Genomic DNA, 25,418 nt, shown 5'->3' with positions numbered 1-25,418 from the left:
GTATCATACATGTATATTCCAAAAATTATATATTTTGCTACCGGGAGATAGCAATGTAAAATTGATTTCAAAAAAATTCACAATTATTTAATAATATTAGTAATCAACCCTAAAACCCGAATTATATTACATTTATCGGACTATATTGGACAAATTAAATGCAATATTAAACGAATTCACAATTAACATTAAATTTATTATATTAACAAAATATAAAAAATTCAAACCTAATCATATTAGCAATGAACTTTCATCAAAATCAACTCTAAAATTCAAATTAAACACTAAAAAGTTAACATTATCACCTTCGGGGTATCAAAATATAAAACTTCTATAAAATTCAGGTACCAAATTAAACAAAAAAATAACATAAATACCACATTAGAAAAAAGTTTCAAACTTACCTAAATAATATATTTAGGGTGAGTATTTGGTACACTAATAGTATAATTTTTTTTGTCCAATTTACTCTTTGAATTTAGCTTCATATTGGAGCTTGAATTTGTTTAGTTCCTAGTTGGTCCTTAATATTTTCTTAAAAAAAGAGTTTAAGTCTTAGTGGGAAAACAATTATCAATAATTAGCTAGTTCAAGCCCAAATGTTAGGAGAATTATCAAATTCGGAGATTAATTTGGACTAAAACAAATTCAAGCATAAAAAAATGGTTTCACCCATTAAATTATATTAGAGAGACTAAATATGCATAAAATGAAAAATACAAGGATTTTTTTATAAAATTTGACCTAAATCATTTACAAATATAACTTCGATAATTCATTGAATTGATGTCATCTATTAATTGGATCTCAACTCAAGTGAGTAATTATCGAAAAATTAGTTCTTTTATAAAGTAATAAACATTACTGTGAAAGTATTTTTATCATTTTATATTTTTATGTAAAATCTAGGAAAATAACCATAATGATATTTGAACCTAAAGCATCGTAGTATTCAATATCATACCTTCACCGTTTCAATCAAAATCTCATTTAAAAACATATATTTTTAAATATATTTGCACCATAATTTCAGAGGCGAATCCGAGAGTTGGCGTGGCCTCGACCCTTTAAAATAGAAAATTATTGTTTTGGCCCTTTAAAAAATTTTTAAATTTTAAATTAGTAAATGTAAAATTACACTTTGCCCCCTAAAATTATAATAATTTAATTTAATCCTTTAAAAATTATAAAGATATAAACTATTAAAAATTAAAATTTTATTTCACACCCCCTTAAAAAAATTTTCTAGTTTCACCCCTACATAATTTTCTTTAAATCACATCATCGAGTGTGACATAATCTAGCATTTCATATTCTATTTCAAATTCATACATAATTTTTAAATATATTAAATAATTTTAAAAGTATCTAATAAAATACTATATTTATAGATATGCAAATAATTTTTTTCAGTATGGTACTTGAAATTGACAATAATGTTTATTGTGATCAGGTACCGGCGGCTCCTGCCAAGGGGAAAAGAGGTTAAAAGCTTTTTATCCAGTGCGACAAACGACCCGCTACCTGTTCGGTAAAATGTCACTAAGAAACACACACAAGGAAAAAAAAAAGTGGAAAACAACAAGCACTAGGATTAATTATTACAATGACAACGTTTAATCCAACGTCAGTCGTCCACGCACTCTCCGATCAGACAAAGTATCTGATTATTCTATTAAGTATTAACTGAACCTGGATTCAGTATTACATATGTGCTGACACCATTATATCATATTCTTTCATTCACATTTCAATATATATATATACACATATAGAAGTATCTTCTGACCCAAATTACAGTTCAAGAATTAAGAGCAACCCAAAGTGTCAAAAGATGGAAATTGTTGAAGATGTTGTAATTGTGGGGGCTGGAATTGCTGGTCTCACCACATCTTTGGGTCTCCATAGGTAAATGAAATTATTATTATGATGATGATTTTTATATATAATTTAAAGTGATTGAATGTTTGAAATAATTTGATTTGCAGGCTGGGAATTCGTAGTTTAGTGTTGGAATCATCGGACAAACTGAGGATCACTGGGTTTGCATTCACGACGTGGAGCAATGCATGGAAAGCGTTGGATGCTATTGGTATCGGTGAATCTCTACGCTGTCAACATCACCTCATCACAAGGCAATTTAACTACCCCGATCCTTCTCTTAAAATATCTCTTTTTTTTTTTTTGAGTTACTACAAATAATATGTCTAAATAATTATAATAAAATTAACTATTATAAAGTAAGATTAGATTAATAATCTAAATATATATAAATTTATATAAAAATAAATTTAGACAGAATACATATATGTTCAGACCTAAATTGTAATAAATATGGATAGAACTCACATATAATTTACGTAACATGAAAATATAGAAATTTAAAATTTAGATTTAGGGTTTAAGTTTAGGGTTTAAATTTGAGATTTAAAATTTAGGGTTTAGATTTAAGGGCCAGAGTTTGAGGATCTGGGTTTAGGATAAAAAATTACCAAAATTATGTGTCAATGGCATGGAAAAAAATTGCTAAAAAGTCATTAAATAGTTGAAAAAAGACTATAGATGATATGGTAGGAAAGGTTCATAAAATAATTTCTCTTTTTCTATTAACTAATTTAAAGATTTGTTAAAAAATAGATTAAAAAAAAGTAACAAATACATACTTTTAAGTATCAAATTGAGCCAAAAAAAATTAAATACCAAAATGGGAAAATGGGTATACTTGAGGAGCCAAATCGTAATAAACCTTTTAGTTTTTGCTATAAACTAAGCTTGGTTAAACCCGAATCATCAACTTGCAGCATGGTTATTGCTTCAACGTTCTCAGACAAACCGCCATCAGAGGCACCATATAAGGGTCTCGAAGTACGCTGTCTTCAACGGAGATTATTGTTGGAAACATTAGCAAAAGATGTTCCCAATGGAACCATAAGGTTCTCTTCTAAAGTGGTTTCCATTGACGAATCTGAAGGCCACTTTAAACGACTCCATCTTGCTGATGGAACCATCCTCAAAACCAAGGTTAAAAATCCACTTAATTCATACGATTGTTTGTTTGAGAGTGGCTAATAATGTTTATTGTGAAAGAACAGGTGTTGATAGGGTGCGATGGAGTGAACTCAGTGGTGGCAAAATGGCTTGGTTTACAAAAGCCTGCTTTCGCAGGTCGATCGGCGGTTAGAGGCAATGCGCATTTTAGAAGCGGCCACGGATTTGAACACAAATTCAAGCAGTTGATTGGCAAAGTTGGTCGATTAGGGTTCTTACCTTGTGATGATGAGAATGTTTTTTGGTTTTTTACTTGGATTCCAGCCACTAAAGGTAACCTTTAACCTTTGAAAACCCTGCTTGAAATTGCATATATAATAAAATTGTAATTCCAATGCTAAATTTCAGTTAAAGTATCTTCTATATACCTGTATTATAGGGACTGGATCAAATTAATCCCTTTAATATTAAGTGGATCAAATCTTGTACCACAAAAATAAATTAGATAAGTTTATTTTGTAAAAAAGATAACATTTACTATATAAGTCTTGAATTTTTTTTTAATTGTAGTTTGATTTCAAATAAAAGATTTCATTTATATAACCATAAAAATTTTAAAAATATTCTTTGTTAAACAGTAAATGTTAGCTCTATTCGAATTTGGCATTATTTGATTCTTTTTAATAATATAGGACTAAATTGATCTATTTAATAGTAAAACGTCTAATTTGATCAAGTTCCTATAATAGATGGACTTCTAAATTTCTATTGTTATTGATTTTAGGGTTAATATAACTTTTTGTCCATTAATTTGACAATTAGATCTATTTTAGTACATTTTTTGTTCTCATTTTAGTATTTAACTTGATAACTAAATTCATTTTAACCTTAAAACTTGACAAATGTAAATTTTTGTTTATGTGTAAAGCTAGTGAATCAAACCTAAGCTCGAAAAATTACTCATGTCAATTCAAGCTTGTAATGATTTGATTCTGAGAAAATCTAAACTATAATGATTTGAGCTTGAGAAAATCCAAGTATAAAAAATTTTGAGCTCGTAAAAGATCGGAATCTAATTAGAAAACTTGAGCCTGAAACTAAAAAAATCCAAATCCAAAAGTGCTTGAAATTCGAAAGTTTTGAGTCAATGAAAATTTTAAGCTTAATAAAACTCGAGCTGATCCCAACCTGAGATTATTTAAGTTTAAAATAATCCAATTTTGGAAATAGCTCGAACCAAGGCTGCTTAACCTATTCATTTTCCACATCTAACGATATGATAGTAATTTCAAAGTGTTCATCGAAAAATGTGGAAAAACGTGGAGTTCAAAAATACCAAAATGGACTAAAAATTATATTAACCTTTGGTTTTAACTTATGCAGAAGAAGGAATGGAAGAAGACCCAATTAAGCTGAAACAATTCGTAGCAAACGAGCTTAAAGATGCATCAGATGAGATGAAATCAGTCATCGAAAACACTTCGCTAGAATGCATTATATCATCTCCATTAAGGTATAGGAAACCACTGGAGCTGCTTCTGTGGGGAAATATCAGCAAAGGCAACGTTTGTGTAGCCGGTGATGCTCTTCATCCCATGACCCCAGACCTCGGCCAAGGTGCGTGTTCAGCCATGGAAGATGGTGTTACTCTCGCCAGATGCCTAGGTGAAGCCTTGTTGAAACCAGGGGCTGAGGATGATGATGAAGAATATAAGAGGATTGAAATGGGGTTGAAGAAATATGATCAAGAAAGAAGATGGAGAAGCTTTGATTTGGTTACTACTGCTTTCATGGTGGGTTTTGTATTGCGAAATGATGGGAAGATGATTAGGTATTTGAGGGATAAGTTTTTGTTGGGATTTTTAGCTGGGTTGTTGTTAAGGAAGGCTGGTTTTGATTGTGGTAAGCTTTGATGTTAATGTATATAGGTTTTGATGTAAGTCTTGTGTTGTTGCTTGTTTGAGTTTGCTTTGTAGTTCGGTTTTTGTGTCCAACTGGTTTGGTTATATTTTCTCTTTGAATGAAAGCTTCTTTCAATTGATTTTGGATTGTTTTACCTTCAAGAAAAATACATGGTTTCCGGACCTAAATTGGACCGGTGGGTCTGTCGGACCGACTAGACTACAAATTAATTAGTGTATCGGTTAAAAATAAGAGGTTGGGTTGATTAGCCTGTGAACCAGAACAGACTGATTGAATCGAGTTAAAAAGCGGTTGAATATGCTGTTAAATTTTTTTCTATTTATTATGATTTTTTAATGATCTTTAATCGAATCAATCGGACCGGTGAATCAATGGTTTGATTGATTCAATCACCAATTCGATTATGAAAACTTTAAAAAAAATAATTTTTTATAGGAATTTTGGGCAGAGATTGTTCAATGATCGAACTCGAGACTAGACATGTTCATATGTCGGACTACTTGCCTAAGGCCTAAGACCCATCCAAAATTTGAGAGGGTTTGCGTTAAAATTATATTATGTTAATATATATTATATAATTTATTACACATAGAAATTAAATTTATAATAATATATCATACTATAATATAAATATAAAAAAAGTTGAGATGTCTATTTATAAAATTTTAATAAATGGAACTATATAATAATTAAATATTAAATTAAAAACAATAAAATATTTTTAAAATTTTTAAAAAATATATAATTGGATCTAAAATTAGTTTATATTAACTATTTAGAAATATAGGTAAGATTAAACAAAATTTTATGTCTATATCTCTAGCGGGACTTAGGTAATCATAAAGTGAGTTAATAGCGGTGCTATGGTTGTTCAAGCAACGGCCCTCGGGCTGCTGACGGGAGATCCGCTGCCATAAGAGAGAAGACGAAATTTGATATGGTGATCGAGGAGGTTCATAGCAATGCACCAATTGCGGTGATTAAAGTCGTTAGGACTCTGATAAGTTTGGCTTTGGAGTTTTTTGAAGGTTGACCGAAGAAGTTCAAAGAATGAGCTTTGAAAGAGGAAGCGGATGATGCCAAGAAACAACTTGAAGAGGCTAGAGCTAAAGTTTCATTGCTTAGAACAACATTTTGAAGGTTTGCTTTTTATGTCTTTAATGAACAAGATAAAGTTATATAAGTAGATTTATTCATGGGTCGGGTTATTCGTCCAAATCCGAAGATTAAAAAGTCCATTTAAAATATGAGTTGAGCTCAGACTTGAATAGTCAAGGCCCAAGCCCAACCCAATACGACTCATTTTTAAGTTTATAATATTTTATATTATGTTATTTTTATATATGTTATGTAATTTAGAACATGTTAAAAAAAACTTATACTAAATATATAATACAAACATTAAAATAATGTTAAAATTTTCAATAAATAAAAATGTATAAAATTATTAAAAATTAAAATAATATGGGCGGGCCTAAAATGGGATTGGGTTTGTTTTTTTGCAAATTTAAACAAAATTTTAAGCCAATATTTCGGCGGAGCCTAACTTCTACAAATATAAAGTATGTTAATATCATGTTTAAGCCCAATCCGATCCGGCTTATGAACACCTCCATATATAAGTGACTTACTTTGTTAATAATAAAAGTATAAGGATGTAATTTAATTAAATTAAAGTTTCGTGGTATATGTGAAAATTGAAATTAAATTTAGTGATTTAGATTGTAAATTACTCTTAATCAAGTATTATATAATTTATATAAAAACTAATTAAATGATACAAAATTTATTATCTTAAAATAAAATATAAAATAAAATTTATTCTTGCCTTTAAAACCTAAAATTGATTAGGTTCTTTAAAGTATTTCCTTGCAAACAAAGGCTACCTTGCCTTCCTAATAAAACAAAATCTCCCAATAAAGCTATCCCTTTCTTTAATAAAAACCTCCAAATTAAGATATTGCACAGATTTTAATATTATGTATCTTTTGACACATAAAAAAGAATAACAAAATGTCATTATATATTCCTTTTCAAGAGTATATATTCCTCCAAATATTTTCCACTTGATTTTTGCTTAAACTTAGAACTTAATTTGAATTTTAGCACTATGCCTATCAACTAAATCAAATTCATATGATAAAAAGTTTAATAAAAATTTAAAATTCTAACTAAAATATATTTACAAATAGTTACAATTAGGAAAAAAACTATAATAAACTCGATTTTTTTAAAAACCCTTTAAAATTAAGTCAAATTCATTATTATTAGAGATGTTCATGGGCCAGGTTGTGTCGGATTCGGGCTGGGTTCGACCCAAAATCTTAGGCCTGCTCGCTGAGCTTGGACAGACTCAAAAAATGGGCTTATAAGTTTGTCTGAGCTTAGCTCGGCCAACCTGTATTAGCTTTTTTTATATGATTTTTTTTAAATATAGTATATCAAAAATATTAAAAACATTAAAATAAATGTTTCCCAACAGATTGAACATATTTATACCTCTAAACTAGTAATAAAATTAACAATAAAACAAGAGTTATACGATATCCAAACAATAACAATAAAATAATAGCAACATAATAGTGAAACTGTAGCAAAATAGTGAGAAAATAACAAGAAAATAGCAACAAAACAATTAAAAAAATGAAACAACAATATTTTTTTATTTTTTAAATTCAGGTTGAGTCAAGCCGAGCTCGTGCCAAAAAATCCTTACTCTAGGCTTGACCTGTTTTCTAAATGGGCCTTATCTTTTTGCTCAAGGCTATTTTTCGGGCCTATATTTTTACCTAAATCCTCCTACTTTTCGAACGGACTTTTGGGCGGCCGGACCCATAGACAAGTCTAATTATTATACTAAATTTGAGATTTAGTTTCATATATTTTAATTTACATAATTATTATTTTTAATGTTATTAGTTATGTCAAACAATTAATCTTATTAACTATTATGATTAACATGTTAATGTGGATTTTTTAAAAGAATATTTTTTCCCAACACATAAAAAAACTTATGTCAACATTATGAGTTAGAATAAGTGTTTTTTTTTAAATCACATTATCATTTTAATCAGAATTGCTAAAACCATTATTAATGATATTATAAAAGTAAATGATCAATTATGTTAAATTATAAGTATAGGAACTAAGTCTCAAATTTAAGCATATAATAAAGGGGTCACCATCATAATTTGATGATTATTTTATCAATCTTATTTACAATAATATTCCCATGTACTTGAAAAAATAATTTATTAACGAGGGTATGGTGTGGTGGTTGCTCACCTCATCCCTTGATCATGTGGTCTAAGGTTTGATTCCCATCCATGGGAATGGAGCACATTTCGTAGTCAGTCATTTTCCTCTTCGAAGAGCACCTATAGCAAGGGGATTAATTATTGTTGACAATGGTGAATCCCTAATTTTGACTAGAAAAAGAAAACCTTTTTCATATTTTCCCATCTCTTCTTTTGCCCCCTCTTTTTTCAAAGTTTCCAAACTCTTTGTTCAAGTTGAGTGTAGTTAACCACTAGATTAGCTATCGCATAAACTCTTCTCCGCCTGTTTCTCAAGCCATCTCTTTCCCACCATCCTCCTTTTTCTTTTTGTTTTCCTTTCGAGTTTTTTATGAGGTTTTCTCATTTTCCCTTTTCTTGGACTATCATGGTCTTTAATGGTGGGGTTTTTTCCATCTTCAATGGAGCTTCTCTTCCTCCTCATAGGTGGATTTGCTTGAGTTATTGTAGCTCTCCTTCCTTCTCCATAATAGAAGTCTTTGCCTCCTCCATTTAGTAGCCTTTCTCTACCTAACGTGCCATCTAAGGCTTGTTGGATCATTGCTTTTAATGTTACTTGAGCTTCACTACTTCTACTTCAAGTCTCATCGAAGTATCTATTCCCATGAAGAGTGAGATCCTAGGCCGAGACTCTTTTGCATTAAGGTGATCTTTCACCTCGATGTTCGTTCACCAAAGTTATCAACGTGAGTTTTCCCTTGCTTTGAAGTCGAGCAACAATAAAAGCCTAATTTTTTTTGAAGATACAATTGTTTCAGTAGAATCAACTATTAAAAGGATTGAATTGAATAAATAGTAACCATCTTAATTCAAACTAACTAGAATAAATCTAAGAGAACCCACACATTTACATAAGGTGAGACTCGAACCTAAAACCTTAAGGCCATTTAATTATTCAAAAGTTTTCATTTAAGTCATTGGGTTGTAAAAGTTACTATTGTATGGCTTCTCTATTCGCACTGTTAGATCTGGTGCTACAAGTGTAGTATTTTCATCTATGTACACTTGTATTTTTCAAATAAATTGGTTTAATAAAAATATTCATAAATTATATTAATACCCTTGTATATTATCCTCAATGGTCTTTGCACGCAAAGCAAAATGAAAGCAAACATTGGCTCATTGGTTATACAACGTTTAACTAATATTAAGTGGTATTACGTGGTTGAATTGTAATGCGAAAAGACAACTTATATTAGTAGATGAACCTAAACATGTTCTTAGTCTAATCAGAAATGAAAAAATCGATCGAAAGATTAATATGCCATCTACCAAGTCCAATTGGGAAGATGCTTTACCTTAAACATTAGAGTGAATGACTCCCAAAAAATAAAGACATAGATGTGACTGACTAGATTAACAGTACATTAGATACGACTTAAGTAGAATAGATCTTGAATCCGTTTATGGATTTATCCACTTGTGACATTCATAGTTTGACATATCTTAATTCTGAATGGATGATAGACTATATATGCGTGACTTGTATACGTTGATGTAAGTAAAAGCCTGAGTTCAAATAGATAAGGAACCAGAAACTGGTGTATTGGATATATGACTTTTGCAATATATAGCATCATTCACAATATTGGAATTCATAGCCCAGAAAATGAATAAATGATATCATCTCATTGGCATTACATAATAGATGAAAAATAAATGTGGCCACGAGTAGTTTGTCTTTGTGATAAATGACTTAATTACTATTTGATAGTAATTAAATTTTCAAAAAGGAAGATGTAATTGTCACCATAAGACAAAATAGGATCATATTGGGAGAACGAATTTATCTCAAAGAGGTTAAGGATATCCTATAAGGATAACACGCTTATGACAAGGTCATTAGACTAGCACTGATTAAGTAACTTTTGTAATCGTATATAATTGGGAAGAGTTTAGTCACAATACCATAGTGGAATGACTTCATGACTAAATGAGTTTATAATTAATATGCAAAAAACTGGAACTTAACTATAAATCATGTAAGCTCTAATTACACATGTTCAGTCCATCCCTCCGCTAGCTCGTTGATACCAGAAATGAATTGCATATAGAATCAAATGAACAAAAATTGATAGAAATGATAAAGTTAAAAAAATGAGTTATGTTAAAAAATGAACGCGGTTTCTCACTAAGTGTGGAAATGACCTGAAAATTAATTTAAGATTTTCGAATTATTATTTAAGTAAATAATTAAAGTTCAAAAATTAAATTAAATTAATTGGACATTGTGAATTCGTTGAATGTAGAAATTAAATATATTTTCTCATAAATTCATTTACGATAAAGTTGTTATGATTTTAATGGAATTAGAATTTAGTTGAGAAAATTATTTAATTAGAAACTTAGTCCATCTAAATTAATTTAATAAATAATATTTATTTTTGGAAATAGAAAAACATGTAGTAGGTTGAATTAAATTATAAAGTGCTGAGCTAAAAGTTTAGGAAGCATATATAATTGGACCCAATACATAGAGATCAATACTACCTCCTCTCTCCCAGTAGAACTAGGAGACTTGTTTTTCTATCTAATAAGTATTATTTGTATTCTACTAATTCAACTAGAATTCTTCTATCTGTCATTATAAATAGATAACATTGGTAGAGCTATTTACACATGAGTTTTCAATATTGTTATTTTACCCGAAAATAGTTAGAATTTATTTTTAAGTATAAATTTTATTTTATAGGAATAACAATTTGACCGGTTTCTATTAAGAGATAATTACTTTCCTACTAAAAATAAGGACTTTTTTTTTTGGTTCTATGTTTGATTCGAAATTGTTCGAGCTCATACTCGAAGTGATTCGTGATATGAGAATAGAGGAGAGGGCCGTTTGATTGAAAGTTGGGAACGTGTAGGCTTTGTCTCACACAAAACACAAGTACTTTTCAGTAAAAGTTTATTGTTATAAATATCACAAATTTGTTCGATTTTTAATTTTTTAATTTTTTGCTATGACAAAAAATCGTTTTTAAATCAGATTTTTTCCAACACGCACCGCTTGCACCAATTGAAAGCTCTCATTTCCCTATTCTTCTACAATTTAGTTTTTTATTTCATGAAACAACTTTGAACGTCACGAATCTAAAAATCAAAATTCAAGTAAGTTTCTTCTCTGATTTTTAACATTGACTGCCAAATCGACTTGGATCTAAAATATGTTCTTTTACTTGTTGATGGGTACTGATTGTTGTTCAGAGCTCATTAGTCAAATTAAAAAAAAACTTAACTACTTAGTGACTGAAACAAAAACTTTTGACGCTTTTGAATAGTTTAGTGACTATTTTGTAACTTTTTGAAGTTGAGTGAGACCAAAACATAAACTTATAAACAATTTAATGACCTTGGATGCAATTTACCCTAAAAAATTTAATATATTTATAAAAATTAGCAAATCCAACGGCCGGGATGAAATTTCAAGATTATTGGATCCATAATGGCCCAAAAACATCCAAACACACGAGACAAACAACAAAACTTAATTTACAAATCTACCCCTACACACCGCTTCAAAGAGTTTTAACGCTTTTTCAAATTAGCGTTTATTAATTTTCTCCAATTTTTCTTTATTTTCTTTTTCTTTTTTCCTTTTCAATACAAAATCAATTTAACATTTTACAACAACAGACCCACAAATAAGAACAGCTCCTCTGGTTCTATTTCTCTCTCTCGCTCGCTCGCTTGCTCGCTCTCGCTATTCATAATAATCGCCGATTTTCATCAGGTAAAGAAAAAAAATTCATTTTAGATCATCTTTTTCTTTTTGACATCTGCCGATTAATTACCGATGAAAGCTGAACCAGTATTTTTCATTTCCTTATTTTGTATGATTTTTAATGGAATGAGATGGTTTAGTGTGGATTTGATCTACCTGCTATTATTTAAAAAATAAATTTGATTATTTGTTGTCTAGATTAAATTTTGAGCTGTTTTTGGAGAACTTTTTTTTTATCTTTATTAGAATCTGAGAATATTTATATTTTGTTTCGGCATTTAATTTAATAATCTTTTTTCTTATTGCGATTGAATAGATGATGTTTGTTTCTGGAATGATTTGGAGCATGTTTTATTTGTGTTTGGAATAGGATATTGAAAGGTTAGAAGCGATTTTAGGTGAAATTATATGCTTTGATTTTAATCGGAAGAGAAAGAGCTGAATGTTAGTTTAAAATGTATAGATATTTTGCAAGGAACTGGTTTAAGAGTGTTGTGGAATTTTATTTGCCGATATGCAATAATCAATCATGGAAACCTTGTCTGTTTATGTTGAGCTAGGTGTGGCGTTTTGTTGGTAAGGTTAAGAAGAAAAAAGTACTGCAAAACCTTAGATGATTTGTTGAGCAAATGGCTTGGAAATAAGAATGAAATGCTTGATAGGTTGAAACTTGCTTTGGAATTGTGCTAATTGATGGTTTAACAATGTTTGCATGTATTCTCAGATGGAGATGAAGCAGCAAGACTTATCTGCTTTTGAGACTAATGAATCTACCACTACAAGTTTGCATGAAAGTAACACTTTGAGTAAGGGTGATTCTACAACAAATGGGTCTGTCAATGATCAAAATGTAAATAACCCAACTAATGTTGGAGTTGGTAAACAAAATGAGGCTTCTGGTAACTCACATAGTGTTCCTTACATTTATCGACAAGATGTTGTCAGGAGTAATATAAATGGTTCGATTGGGATTGTGAGTGAAGTTGCTGGTGACTCCGATTCAGATGGAAGCATAACTGATGATGAAGACGATGAAGATGAAGATAAAGATAATGAGGACGGTGAAGATGAAAGCGGTGATGTTGATGCCAATAGCAATGCTAATGTAAATGGTGAGGGGAACAAAGGTGACCGCGATTATAAGTGTGGTGATCTTCAAGCTGATCAAATTCGGGTACTGTGGATGGATGATACTGAACCTGTTCAGAGTATTAAGAATGTAACTGTTGTTGATCGGGGTTTCTTGCATGGTGATTATGTAGCTGCTGCTTCAAATTCAACTGGGCAGGTGGGTGTTGTGGTGGATGTCAATATCTCTATCGATCTGTTAGCTCCTGATGGATCTACTATAAAAGATATCTCCACTAGAGATTTGCAACGTGTGAGGGATTTTGCTGTGGGTGATTATGTGGTCCTTGGTCCTTGGCTAGGTAGAATAGATGACGTTTTAGATAATGTCAACGTGTTGTTTGATGATGGCTCTGAGTGCAAAGTTATGAGGGCTGAACCATTGCGTCTCAAACCAACTACTAGGAATACCCTTGAAGATGATAGTAATTTTCCATATTATCCTGGCCAGCGTGTAAAGGCAAGCTCTTCGTCTGTTTTCAAGAATTCTAGGTGGTTATCTGGTTTATGGAAGCCAAACCGGTTGGAAGGTACAGTAACTAAAGTTACAGCCGGATCTGTGTTTATTTACTGGATAGCCTCTGCTGGCTATGGGCCTGATTCTTCCACTGCACCAGCTGAAGAACAGAATCCAAAGAATCTAAGACTGTTGTCTTGTTTTACACATGCGAATTGGCAAGTGGGTGATTGGTGTCTTCTTCCAACTTCATTGCAATCCATTCCTTTGGACAAGGGTTTTTCTAACCTGCAACTTAATGGCTCCATGAGAAATGGGAGAAATCATGAATGTGATTCAGAAGAGGTTACTCCTGATGAACCAAATGATAATACTGAATCCATGGATCTTGATGAAATGCCTACACCTGATGAAAACAATGCAATTGTTGAAACTAAAGACAATGGAAATGTTGAAAATAAAGTCTCATTTGAATCTAGCTCTTGTAGCAGTTCATTATCAGTTTCAAAGGAGACTGTCCATGAGCATTGGCCTCTTCACCGCAAGAAAGTCCGTAAAGTTGTGATTAGGAAAGACAAGAAAGCAAAAAAGAAAGGGGATAATTTTGAAAGGGCTCTTTTAATTGTCAATAGTAGAACAAGGGTTGATGTCGCATGGCAGGATGGAACAGTGGAACGTGGAGTGGATGCAACAAAGTTGGTCCCAATTGAAACTCCTGGTGATCATGAATTTGTTGCAGAGCAGTATGTGGTGGAGAAAACCTCTGATGATGGTGATGATGCATATGAACCCAGGCGTGTTGGGGTGGTCAAAAGTGTTAATGCAAAGGAACGGACAGCTTGTGTAAAGTGGTTGAAGCCAGTAACCAGGGCAGAGGACCCTCGTGAGTTTGACAAGGAGGAAATTGTAAGTGTGTACGAGCTGGAAGGACATCCAGATTATGATTACTGTTATGGTGATGTAGTAGTTCGATTACCTCCAGCTTCTTTTCCCATTCAATCTGCTTCTGAAGAAGGCTCCCTTAAGGAACCAAAGCAGGAAGATGGATCAAAGGAGGTGAAACTGGACTTCCAAAAGCACTCAGGAAGTAACAAAGTAGAAGGTGCCCCGCTTAATGAAGCTTCCATGGACTTCACAGATCTCTCTTGGGTTGGGAACATAACTGGCCTGAAAATGGTGATATTGAGGTTACATGGGCTGATGGGATGGTTTCAACGGTAAACTTGATGCCTTATTCTGTGAACTAATATTTTATTTTCTTTCTCCTTTGAGTTGTCTTTGGCTTCTGAAGTCTAAACTTTGTATCTTTTTTCAGTTGGTTTTCTTATATTTATTACAGTGGTAACCTCTCTTCCTATCAATTGGCTGACTTAAAATGTTAGAGGCTCTTTTATCTCAATGGATATTGTCATTTTGGTAGGGATGAAAGAAGCTGCTCTTTGTTTTGTTCTTGACTAGTTTATTCTTTATGTAAGTATTAATCCTCTCACATACATCCCAAGGAGGCTAAATATGAGCATTATAACCTTAGAGAAGGTTTCTGGTGATATTTTTAGATTATCATAATCAGTAAATTTATCTTCCTTTGCTTATAAACTATTTTTACCTGCTTATTTTAGGAATATCTTAATTAAGTGTCTGTTCTATCGTGTGATGATTACTGATAATTATTTCATACTGTTTACTTGATCCCTTGTGGAGGAGCATAGTTATTGTTTTGACAAATTGATCTTTAATTTTTTTTAGGTTGGACCTCAAGCAATTTGTGTTGTTGGCCGAGATGATGATGAATCAATTGCTGCTGGGAGTGAAGTAAGTGATGATGCTGCTAGTTGGGAAACTGTTAATGATGATGAGATGGATGCTCTTGAGAATGCTCAAGAGGTTTGTTTCTGTTTGAAACAATAGCATGGTAGTCCATAAATTTAAATCTGTCAACATATCAATTATATGCAAGCAGGTTTTCCAAAAAGGGGTTTTTAAAGTTGTTGATCTCAGCTGTTCATTCTGAAACACAGTTTTATGAGCCAGAATATGGTCTGGATTTGGTCTTGATGGGTTGGGATAGAACTTTGAGATTAAAAAATGTTAACGTATTAACCACATATGTTTGGAGAAAAAACTATATATTTTTGCCTTTGTAGTGCTGGTAGGACCATTAGATGGTTAAAAAAATATCTAGATGCCTTCTGCACATATATGACCACCAAAGCTTTTATGCACCATGCTAGTACAATTATCAGTATATGATTGTGCAATCTTAAATTCTAATAATTCATTTATTTTGGTTCTCCATTGAGTGAATGCTATGAGTATTTGTTGTTCAGGATCTGGAGCCACTAAAAGCCAGTGTTTCAGAAGCAGAAGAGGGTATGGAAAATAATTCTGGAAGGAATAAAGCATTATCTCTCCCCTTAGCTGCATTTGATTTTGTCACCAGACTAGCAAGTGGATTGTTTTCAGGAAGACGAAAAAATGATCAAATTGGTTTGGATTCCGAAGGAGAAAATGAATATGAACCTCAGGGCAGAGATTCCAGCTATGAGTCTAGCTCGCAGAAGTCCAATGTTGATAATTCCAGTGGGAAAAATGTTAGTGGAAAAGGTCTGGAACATGTTGAAGTAGAGGTGCAGAAACAGTCACTTCCTTTGGAAGATTCGAGCAACTTGAGAATTGAAAACTTGGATCCTAAAACAGCTGATGAGGACAATGCTTGCAGTTTCAAGCGGTTTGATACAGCTAAAGATCCTCTAGATCATTATTTTCTTGGTGCAAGTGGTCAGGTATATGACCTTCATATACTAGCTCTGAGCCACTGACACTTAATAACTTGCTTTGTTGATTTGAGCTATAACATTAAGAAAATGAAATATAATTTTTGGATGTGGACTTATCTTGTTGTCTTAGTATGATTGGGACCTTCTATTAATTTGGCTGTGCAATTTAAAATCCACTTCGATATATATAGTGCAAGTATGGAAATCTGTATTGATATGTTGCTTGAGGAGACTCTAATATGTTAATATGTTAAATTTTTGAGGTTTTGTGTTCACTACCTCTACTGCAATGTTATTGGAGCTGGACCAGACCAGGAACGGTCTGGTATATTGGTCCAGAAAAAGGGGTTGAATTGGTCTCTGAGAGAACTGCTCAGAACCGGTAAAAACCAGAGCAAAACCCACGAACCAGTTTTATTCTTTTTAATTTTTATTTAATTATTGTTGGACCAGCGGTTGAACCGGAAACCGAAAACTGGTGGTCTGACCGGTTTGACCACTGGTCCAGTTTTATAAAACTTTGCTCTAGTGTAGTGTTATTACTTAATGGTAATTGCAATGTACAACATGTATAGTTATGTCTCTTAGATTTTGAGTCTTTCTATGTTAATCATGCTTGCAGAATAATGCTGGAAGGAAGTGGCTAAAGAAGGTTCAACAAGATTGGAACATCCTTCAGAACAACCTGCCAGGTAAGGATTGTATAGTCTCGGTGTATTTAAAAGGTTTCTTGTCCTTGGCCGTATCAACCTTTGTTTTAAGCACTTGTAACTATTTAACAGATGGAATCTATGTACGAGTATATGAGGATCGGATGGACCTCTTGAGGGCCGTAATAGTTGGGGCATATGGTACACCTTATCAAGATGGTCTTTTCTTCTTCGATTTTCACCTTCCTCCTGAGTATCCTGATGTGCCACCGGTAAGATCCCTAAGATTCTCTTAACTTTTTGGATTGTCTTTAATATGTCATAGGAAAGTGATTCATGTTACTGGGTTTTCCGACTCGGATTTTAATTTCTGCAGTCAGCGTACTATCATTCGGGTGGTTGGAGGCTAAATCCTAATTTATACGAGGAAGGGAAGGTGTGCCTTAGCCTTCTAAACACATGGACGGGCAAGGGAAACGAAGTTTGGGATCCATCGTCTTCAAGCATCCTTCAAGTCCTAGTTTCACTGCAAGGGTTAGTGCTAAATGCTAAGCCATATTTCAACGAAGCTGGGTATGATAAGCAGGTTGGGACAGCCGAAGGAGAGAAAAATTCATTGGCATACAACGAGAATACTTTCTTACTCAACTGCAAGTCAATGATGTATCTAATGCGGAAGCCCCCGAAGGTAATTATTCCATTTCACTAGTATGTTCTCGTTATTGAGTTGCTGTTGCATATGATTAACTTCATAATCATATCTAGGACTTTGAACAACTCATCAAAGAGCATTTCAGGCAACGCGGTTATTACATCCTTAAAGCCTGTGATGCATATATGAAAGGCTACTTAATCGGTTCTCTAACTAAAGACGCCTCTATTAGTGACGCAAACAATGCAGACTCCAATTCAGTTGGATTCAAGTTGATGTTAGGCAAGATTGTGCCGAAGCTGTTATCAGCACTTAATGAAATCGGAGCTGATTGTCAAGAATTCAAGCATCTCCAGCAGTCGTAATGTCGGGTTTCTAAAGACATTAAAAAAACTCAATATCCCCCATCAAAGCAAAACAAAGGTCAGTGCTGGAATTTTCAAATGTAAATATACAACTTCGGTGAAACATTCTTCTTTCCTGTTTGAAAAAAAAAAAGGCTTATAAACATATTAGGAGCTGGATGCACTTCCTTGGAGCAAAAATCACGGGGTTCCTTTTCTCTGTCATTTTGAAAATTTTTTTTTTAACTAACTTAGAATATTCAAAACTTGTGCTGATTTTTCTTATTTTACTTCATTTTTTTGAGTGAATTTTGGTTTTTTTCACTGATTTTGTTTTAGAACCCTAGGAAATAGGATTGAGAAGAGAGTCAGGGTTTGGGATTGATTGTTGACTTCAAATGATAAATTGATTTAAATTGAAGAAAAAAGTATCCTATTGTCTCAAAGTCTCATTTTATGTTCATGGACTACTCTGTTATGAATATTACCTTAGTTAATGGTTTATTTTCAATTACATTTCTTTTTACTCTTAAAATCTTTTTTCTAGGATGGATTGGATATGAGAATGTGTTGGATACGAGTATGAACAGAGATATGAATATGACACTCAAAATTGTGAAAAGAATAATAATTAAAATTTTATGGTTTAGTATTTGATTCAGTGAAAAGTTGGTAGGTTTCCAACACTTCCAGTTACATGTATACATTTTTTTTTATGTTTGATGTTTTTTTTTTTGTTTTTTTCACTATTTTGTAAAACGGTATTTGTGGTAGGGTTGTTCAAACCGATCGAATTAGTATTAATCGAATTAATCAGACTTTTTAATTCTTTAATTGTTAACCGAATTGAAATTTTTTTAAGAAAAATTAATGGAATCAAAATATTTCGGTTAATTTGGTTATCCAAAATTTATATATATATATTTTTTGTTAAAACAAGTATAAAATGTATCAAAAGAAAATAAATTGATAATGTTCATTTATCTGAATTATTGAATTAAATTACATATAGTTTGTATTATTAATTGTTAAGTTTGGTTAATTATTCAATTTTGAACCAAATTAATTGATAACCGAACTTTTAAAAAATTATTTTTTGATATTCGACCGAATTAGATCGGTTAATTGATCGATTAACCGAATTAGATCCGTTTGGTCGATTAATTCGGTTTTAATCTAAATTTGAACATTCTTACTAGGTGTTAGATTACAAAAAGGATCAAAGAGTAAACTATCTAAGAGTAGATTGATTTTTTTAAAATTAATATTGCAAAAAGGATCAAAGAGTAAATTATCTAAGAGTATATTGATTTTTTTAAATTAAAAAATTCATTTATTATTATTATTATAGACTAATATAATTAAGAAAATAATCAAATAGTGACACGTAACATGTCAAGTGTACATTGTATTAATGCTTAATATTATTTTTTAATCGTAACAATGAATAAAATTTTTTCTAAGAAAGTTAACTCACTCTTTCATGTAATGTATAATGTATTGGGGTCAATCTGTTTTTTTTTTTAGAAGAGATAAAATATAATTCAACTTTAGATACATGATATATAAAATTAAATTTTAAATAAAGAGATCTGATTTTTTTTTGTCTAAATTAGGCTTTAAACTTGACAATTGTTTCTACATTGGGATTTAAACAAGTGTTTCCATATTGGGGCTTGAACTTTTTTTTGTTCAAGTTAATCCTTGAACTTGGTAATTGATTCCACATTTGGATTTAAACTCTAAGGGCTTCAAGGATTAACTTGGACAAAAAAAATCCAAACTCTAATATGAGAGCACTTGCCTAATTCAGGCCTAACTTAAATAAAAAAAAAGTTCATGTCTTAATATTAGAAAAGTTATCAAGTTCAGACCCAAAAAGTGATTTAACCCCTTATTAAAATATTGCAATTTTCCGTTGATCCAATAAAGCTCAAAATCTGGCCCTTAGTTTTTTTTATCACAGGCGAGCTAACAATGGTGGCTTCTAAAATTGGCATAATAGTAATTTTAACTCTCAATATTTATACATTATGTCAATTTAGTCTTAATTTTAAAAAATCCAACCCTTTGTGTAATTATATATATTTTTGCAGTTTTACTTTTATTTGTAACTGTTTCAACTAAAAAGTTCCAAAAATTATCAAATAAACAAAATAAATTAGAAATACCCAAAAATACAAGATAATAATTTTTGTATTTTCTCATTCTTTTAAAATTAACCTTCAATGTTACAAAGAAAATAAAAATTACAAAAGAAAATAGTCAAATTACAGAACGTGTAAATGTTGATGATTAATTTTTTTTTCTATAATCAAGAATAATCTAACATAATTTATAATTGTTGAGGGTTAAAATTGTTATTTTGCCAATTTTAAAAGCTGTCATTAGTAGCTGATTGGTGATTATAAAAGACAAAATTCAATAGTTGAGTTTTAAAAAAATAAATTTACTAATAGTTGGAAGACTATTAATGTAGTTTACCCTTGAACTTTTCAGTAAACTAAATCCTAACACTTCAACATTTTTAATTTTTAATTTATAAATATTAAAAAAAATTAAATGTTACTAATTTATGTTAAAATTAAAATATATATACAGTTTTAATTTATTTATTGAAATTTAAAATTCATTAAAGTATGTAGTTTTATTAATTTATTTAAATTTAATTAAACTAAATATATAAAGTAATTAATATAAAAGTAATTAAAATCTTTAGTAAGTTTACTAACAAATGCTGGATATAGTGTTAAAGTACATCACACTCCTAAAGAAATAATATAAGTTAGAATTTTTACATGATATTGTCGAAAAAACCAACTACAAACTTTAAACATAAACCATACAACGAGTGTTAAGAATATAATTTCTATCAGTCTAGTTCTTAAACACATCTTAAAGAACTTGGTGCGTATTAAAAACATTGTCTTTTCCATTCTTCCAAAGGTAAAGACTAATGCAACAAACCTCACAATTTCACTATTGAGGACTTAACAAGCTTCGCTCTTAAGCACAGTACACTAAGATTCGTAAGTAAAAATATAACGTGAGTACGGTCATATCATGTTATGATGTAATTCAACGACATCAAGATTGACCTAAAACGAGGGGTCTAAGCGCAAAATGAAATATCTCACAGGAAAGTGGGTCATGGTTTTAATATAGTTATGTTCCTTAAAGAATTCAAGTGTTTCGGATTAATGTTTCTACCTTTTGAACCATTTCAAGATGATTCTTCACATTAAGCTATTTTCTGATCATCTAAGCTCGGGAAATCGTATCAAAATCATATCATCCTCTGTATAAATTACATTCAAAAGGATTATTATCTCAATTCTCTACAAATCTAATCAAAATTTTAAAATTTAATTTGCATTGGATTATCTAGAATTAAGGTTAATTTAATAGAATGTATAATTGTTAAGGACTAAATATGTTATTATACCAAAATAGAAGGGACGAAATTGAAAGTTTTGTAATGGTTTACCCATAAAATTATATATCAAAAGTTCTTTTTTTCTCTAAAATTTCTTTTGAAAATTCCCGACCCACCATTATCTCATCTCTCTTTACAGATCTGCCGGCGGTGCCGCCAAACAAGCCTCTGACGACCGCTCTGTCCCGGCCTCGTCCTTTTGTCCCTCCAGTCAGCTCAATTCTCCTCCTTCTACAGTGCATGACCCAAGCCCTCTCTTACCTTAAAGTCTCCAATAGACCAAGAAGTTAAATAAGGTAATTTTTTGAAGCCCTAAACTTAACTTGAAGATTGATTGCTACTTGAACCCCGAGTTACACTGTTGTGTGCTTCCACAATCCACTGCTATTAGTGTGAAATTTGTTCACACTGAGGTGTTTATCGGTGGTGGACGGTGCCACTGCCACCGTGAAGTATCAGCCGCGCACCTTTACGCCGCCACTATTTGGAATCCCAGGGTTAATTTTCTTTTAATTACAAATAAAATTAGTTGAAGCATACGCTTAAGCTTTAATTGTTTTAAGTTTATTTTTCAGGTAAAGGCTAACCAAAATAAATGGAAGAAGACCGCCGAGTTCACCCGGATTGTATCAACGCGTCGAATCCGTACCATGAATGTGTTGAATATTGCTTTAGAAAGATTGTTGAAGCCAAGGCAAAAAAGGATCAAGAAAAACCAGGTGTTTTAATGCTGTTCTTGTACTTCTACCATTAATGGTTTTGTTTGTGGTAAAAGTATTATGGAGGTTTTGTATTAGGAGTGAGATTGGGTAAATTAGTTCTTGTACATCATATCAAAGAGCAAACTGTTTTTTTATGTTAAATATTTCATCCCTTCATACCGTTAAAAACTGGCATGGCTGATCAACTAGCTAGGGTGCCACATGCAATTTATGTTGTTGAATAGAGATCAGTTTTTAACGATGAAATTTTTGACATATAAAGGATCAGTTTACTCTTTGATATAATGTTGGACTAATTTGCCTAGGGGCCTTCATGATACTTTTACCTTTTGTTTATGTACGCTGTCTTCAATGTTTTAGTAACTTGGCAGCTCTTTTTCTTTTTCGTGGCAGAAACTGTGCAACGTGAGCATGATCAACCTGTTAGATGTGTTGCTTACCAATTACAAGATGTACAAAGTGGAGCACCAGAACCAGAACAAATTTCCGATGATGACAATAACAACCAGCTAGCTGAGGAGAACATTGAAGGAGACATTACAAAACTTACCGGTAGACAGAAAAAATTATTCGAGTTGAGACTAAAGATGGTTAGTTTGCTTACCATTTCCGTTTTATCTTTTATGTTTAATTTCATTATAAGTAAGAACAAATTATCGATGATGATTATGTGATTCTCAGAACGAAGCAAGAAAAGCTAATCAAACGGCTATGGTGGCTGAAAAGAAACGAATGGAAGCTCCACCTGAATCTAGAGGAATTTCTAAGCAAAAATGGCTCGAGGAAAGGAAGAAAAAGATTGGGAAACTTTTGGATGCAAATGGGTTGGATTTGCAAAAAGCGTATATGCTCGATACTCAAGAGGCAGCCGAGGCAAAATATAAGAAATGGGAAAAAGATCCTGCCCCGTTCGGTTGGGACGGTATGTTTCCATCTGTTACTTGTTTTGCTTTTCCAGACTTCCATTTCTTACCATCTATTTACGCATGCATATATTGAACTCCTAATGTAATAGCCCCCATAGGATGTCTAATATAGAAACACTCATAGGCGTGGTTTGCTTGATGCTTTTGCATTTTCTCTCTTTCAGTAGAACAAGGACAAATAGCGAAAATCGAGAACACTTTAATACATCAACGAGGCTAATTTTGTGTTTTTTTTAGTATTCAATCAGAAGACATTGTACAATGCATACAAAAAACGGACAAAGAACATCGACATTGACTTAGAAGAATATAACAAATTGAAAGAATCTGACCCAGAGTTCTTCCGTGAAGCTTCAAGCCTCCAATATGGGAAGGTATGGTTTTGCTTGATTTCTTTCTCACCATTATCTCACCAATGTGATTGTGAAGTATTCAATATGAGTTTCTTATGTTTTCGTGTAGGCACCTAAGGTTTCAGAGGATAAGATTGATAAGATGGTAAAGGAACTTAAGGACCGGGAAGAAAAACGCAAGTCATTTAGTAGGAGGAGGAAATTTCACGAAGAGAAGGATATCGATTCGATCAATGACCGTAACGAGCATTTCAATAAGAAGATCGAACGGGCCTTTGGGAAATACACATTGGAAATCAAAAATAATCTTGAACGAGGAACCGCATTGCCTGATTAAGGTATACTTTTACTCATTGCAAATGTTCTTTTGTTGTTGTTGAACGAGCACTGCATCGAGTGCTTATTTAAAGTTATGGCTATGCATTTTATTTTCTGAGATTCTCTACTTAGCTTTCTGGTTTTAATTTGATGATACTCAATTTGATGCTTGATTTTGTTTTGTATGTAAAATATTTACTTCTGGTCTTTTATGTAAAATTCAGAGTTGGTCAAATATCCTATTATTTTGATCTAGAATATTGCTAGCATATTGAAATATATATATTGATATAGATAGGCTTGGTCACTCCAGATTAGGGATGAAAATAGAGTGGGTCGGAAAAAGATGTTAAATTCACCATTGTTACCTTATCTTCTATTTCTAGGCCCAAGCCAGTACCTCCAGGAATTCGAGCAATTTTCTATTGCATGATACTTGGTTATACATCGACAACCAAGAAGAAAAAAGAAATTATCTAGCACTTCACATTGATATACTGTTTGAAATTGCATTGCTGTGTCAGAAGAAGGATAGTTATACTGATTCGATATACTCTAAAAGTATCTTTGGTACAATGTTGACGATCTATATCACTACCTGCCTTGTTCTACTATAGATGTATAATATTAAAAATTATTACCATTTTTATGAATGTTGGATGTATCCATCTTGTCTCAACTCAATCCACTTAAATTTAATTTTTCTTTTATTTTTAATATTATCAATTTTTTTAAATGTAAATAAATATTTAAACATAAAGCACACTTTTTTTCCTATAATATATTATTATATTTTTATTCTCTTAGTAATTATATATACAAATACTAATAAAATGGTAAAATCATATAGTATTACATTCTTTTTTTTAATAATTATATATACAAAAATAAAATAATAATTTTATATAGTGAGGCGGGATGATGTGGAGTAAATAATTATTATAATCGTTCTGTCTAGGAAATAATCAATCATGTCTTGTCTTATATTCATATTCAACATTCAAAGGAAAAAATCTACCCATTTGTAGCGGATTAGTTTGCGGTCTATTTTTAACATCCTTACACTAATGTTTTCGTGCTATAGGTCAAATTTAAAATTTGGTCATCATTGTATGTGGGTCCATTGGACTTAGAACATGTGTATTTTACTTGCATCACATAAAATTGTATATTTATGCCACTTGCTAGATTAATTTCAATGGAATAAGCTATAATAGTCTGAGTTGTTCTCGGAATGTGACATTTGGCATTTGAATTCATTGTCTAGGTCGAGAGAGGGATGCCGCATTTAGGTGCTTTAATATATCTACCCAACTAGGTAAATTTATTTTTAGAATTTTAAAAATATTTTATACAAATTAAATTCCTCTCACACTACCTTCATGTAAGCACTCTCAAATGGGATGAAGTTTTTTAAAAATTTGGAGATTTTAAAAATGCTAACATTAGATTATTAGATTTTTATGAATAAAGAATAATTATAAAAAAAATAATTATATTAAAAATAAATAATAATAATAAATTCAACATGTATATGTTTTAAAACATCAGTCATGAATTTTGAAATTCATCAAAATTTTTACCCAAACAAACAAATCCACTTTAAAAATATTCAAAACATAACTACACAAATGAAATTTCCCCTACAATTCCCCTATCCAAACACATCCTCAAAATTGAGGTTGTATTGATCTCGATGTTTAAAGCAAGATTTTTAAACTAGACTA

The 25,418-nt window shown here is 31.5% G+C and overlaps 3 protein-coding genes across 5 annotated transcripts; all 3 read left to right on the top strand.

Moving 5' to 3' along the window:
- Window positions 1-1,415: 1,415 nt before the first annotated feature.
- Window positions 1,416-5,029, top strand: LOC107949110 (monooxygenase 2). Its single transcript, XM_016883832.2, has 5 exons — window positions 1,416-1,908; window positions 1,989-2,135; window positions 2,802-3,021; window positions 3,093-3,321; window positions 4,372-5,029. The coding sequence occupies exons 1-5, from the start codon at window positions 1,835-1,837 to the stop codon at window positions 4,899-4,901; spliced, it is 1,200 nt and encodes a 399-aa protein (XP_016739321.2). The 5' UTR covers window positions 1,416-1,834; the 3' UTR covers window positions 4,902-5,029.
- Window positions 5,030-11,755: 6,726 nt separating this feature from the next.
- On the top strand, window positions 11,756-18,382 carry LOC107949109 (probable ubiquitin-conjugating enzyme E2 23). Its single transcript, XM_016883828.2, is given in 9 exon segments — window positions 11,756-11,937; window positions 12,653-14,684; window positions 14,687-14,730; window positions 15,260-15,397; window positions 15,841-16,296; window positions 16,913-16,982; window positions 17,073-17,212; window positions 17,317-17,628; window positions 17,706-18,382. Coding segments are annotated over 8 exon segments (3,444 nt in total). The 5' UTR covers window positions 11,756-11,937; the 3' UTR covers window positions 17,958-18,382.
- Window positions 18,383-21,445: 3,063 nt separating this feature from the next.
- LOC107949108 (pre-mRNA-splicing factor syf2) lies at window positions 21,446-25,134 on the top strand. 3 transcript variants are annotated; one of them, XM_016883824.2, is made up of 7 exons: window positions 21,446-21,668; window positions 21,948-22,091; window positions 22,488-22,684; window positions 22,776-23,016; window positions 23,258-23,394; window positions 23,483-23,711; window positions 24,078-24,370. In XM_016883824.2, exons 2-6 carry the CDS (start codon window positions 21,968-21,970, stop codon window positions 23,708-23,710), a joined length of 927 nt encoding a protein of 308 aa, XP_016739313.1. In that variant the 5' UTR covers window positions 21,446-21,668; window positions 21,948-21,967; the 3' UTR covers window position 23,711; window positions 24,078-24,370. The 3 variants fall into 3 exon arrangements, with proteins under 3 accessions (XP_016739313.1, XP_016739314.1, XP_016739315.1); XM_016883825.2 differs by lacking the exon at window positions 24,078-24,370 and adding an exon at window positions 24,959-25,134 and having other exon boundaries at window positions 21,459-21,668; XM_016883826.2 differs by lacking the exon at window positions 24,078-24,370 and having other exon boundaries at window positions 21,461-21,668; window positions 21,936-22,091; window positions 23,483-23,926.
- The last annotated feature ends 284 nt before the right edge of the window (window positions 25,135-25,418 follow it).

This window comes from Gossypium hirsutum, chromosome A04 (genome assembly GCF_007990345.1).
Source record: "Gossypium hirsutum isolate 1008001.06 chromosome A04, Gossypium_hirsutum_v2.1, whole genome shotgun sequence".
Taxonomy (NCBI): domain Eukaryota; kingdom Viridiplantae; phylum Streptophyta; class Magnoliopsida; order Malvales; family Malvaceae; genus Gossypium; species Gossypium hirsutum.
This window is presented reverse-complemented; position numbering and strand designations above follow the sequence as displayed.

Bases quoted from the DNA above. Each gene is read 5' to 3' on its own strand.
- LOC107949110 (XM_016883832.2), top strand. From the start codon at position 1,835: ATGGAAATTGTTGAAGATGTTGTAATTGTGGGGGCTGGAATTGCTGGT. The intron at 2,136-2,801 runs GCAATTTAACTA...ATCAACTTGCAG, and splicing joins CAACATCACCTCATCACAAG to CATGGTTATTGCTTCAACGT. The intron at 3,322-4,371 runs GTAACCTTTAAC...TAACTTATGCAG, and splicing joins TTGGATTCCAGCCACTAAAG to AAGAAGGAATGGAAGAAGAC.
- LOC107949108 (XM_016883825.2), top strand. From the start codon at position 21,968: ATGGAAGAAGACCGCCGAGTTCACCCGGATTGTATCAACGCGTCGAAT. The intron at 22,685-22,775 runs GTTAGTTTGCTT...TGTGATTCTCAG, and splicing joins TCGAGTTGAGACTAAAGATG to AACGAAGCAAGAAAAGCTAA. The intron at 23,395-23,482 runs GTATGGTTTTGC...GTTTTCGTGTAG, and splicing joins CAAGCCTCCAATATGGGAAG to GCACCTAAGGTTTCAGAGGA.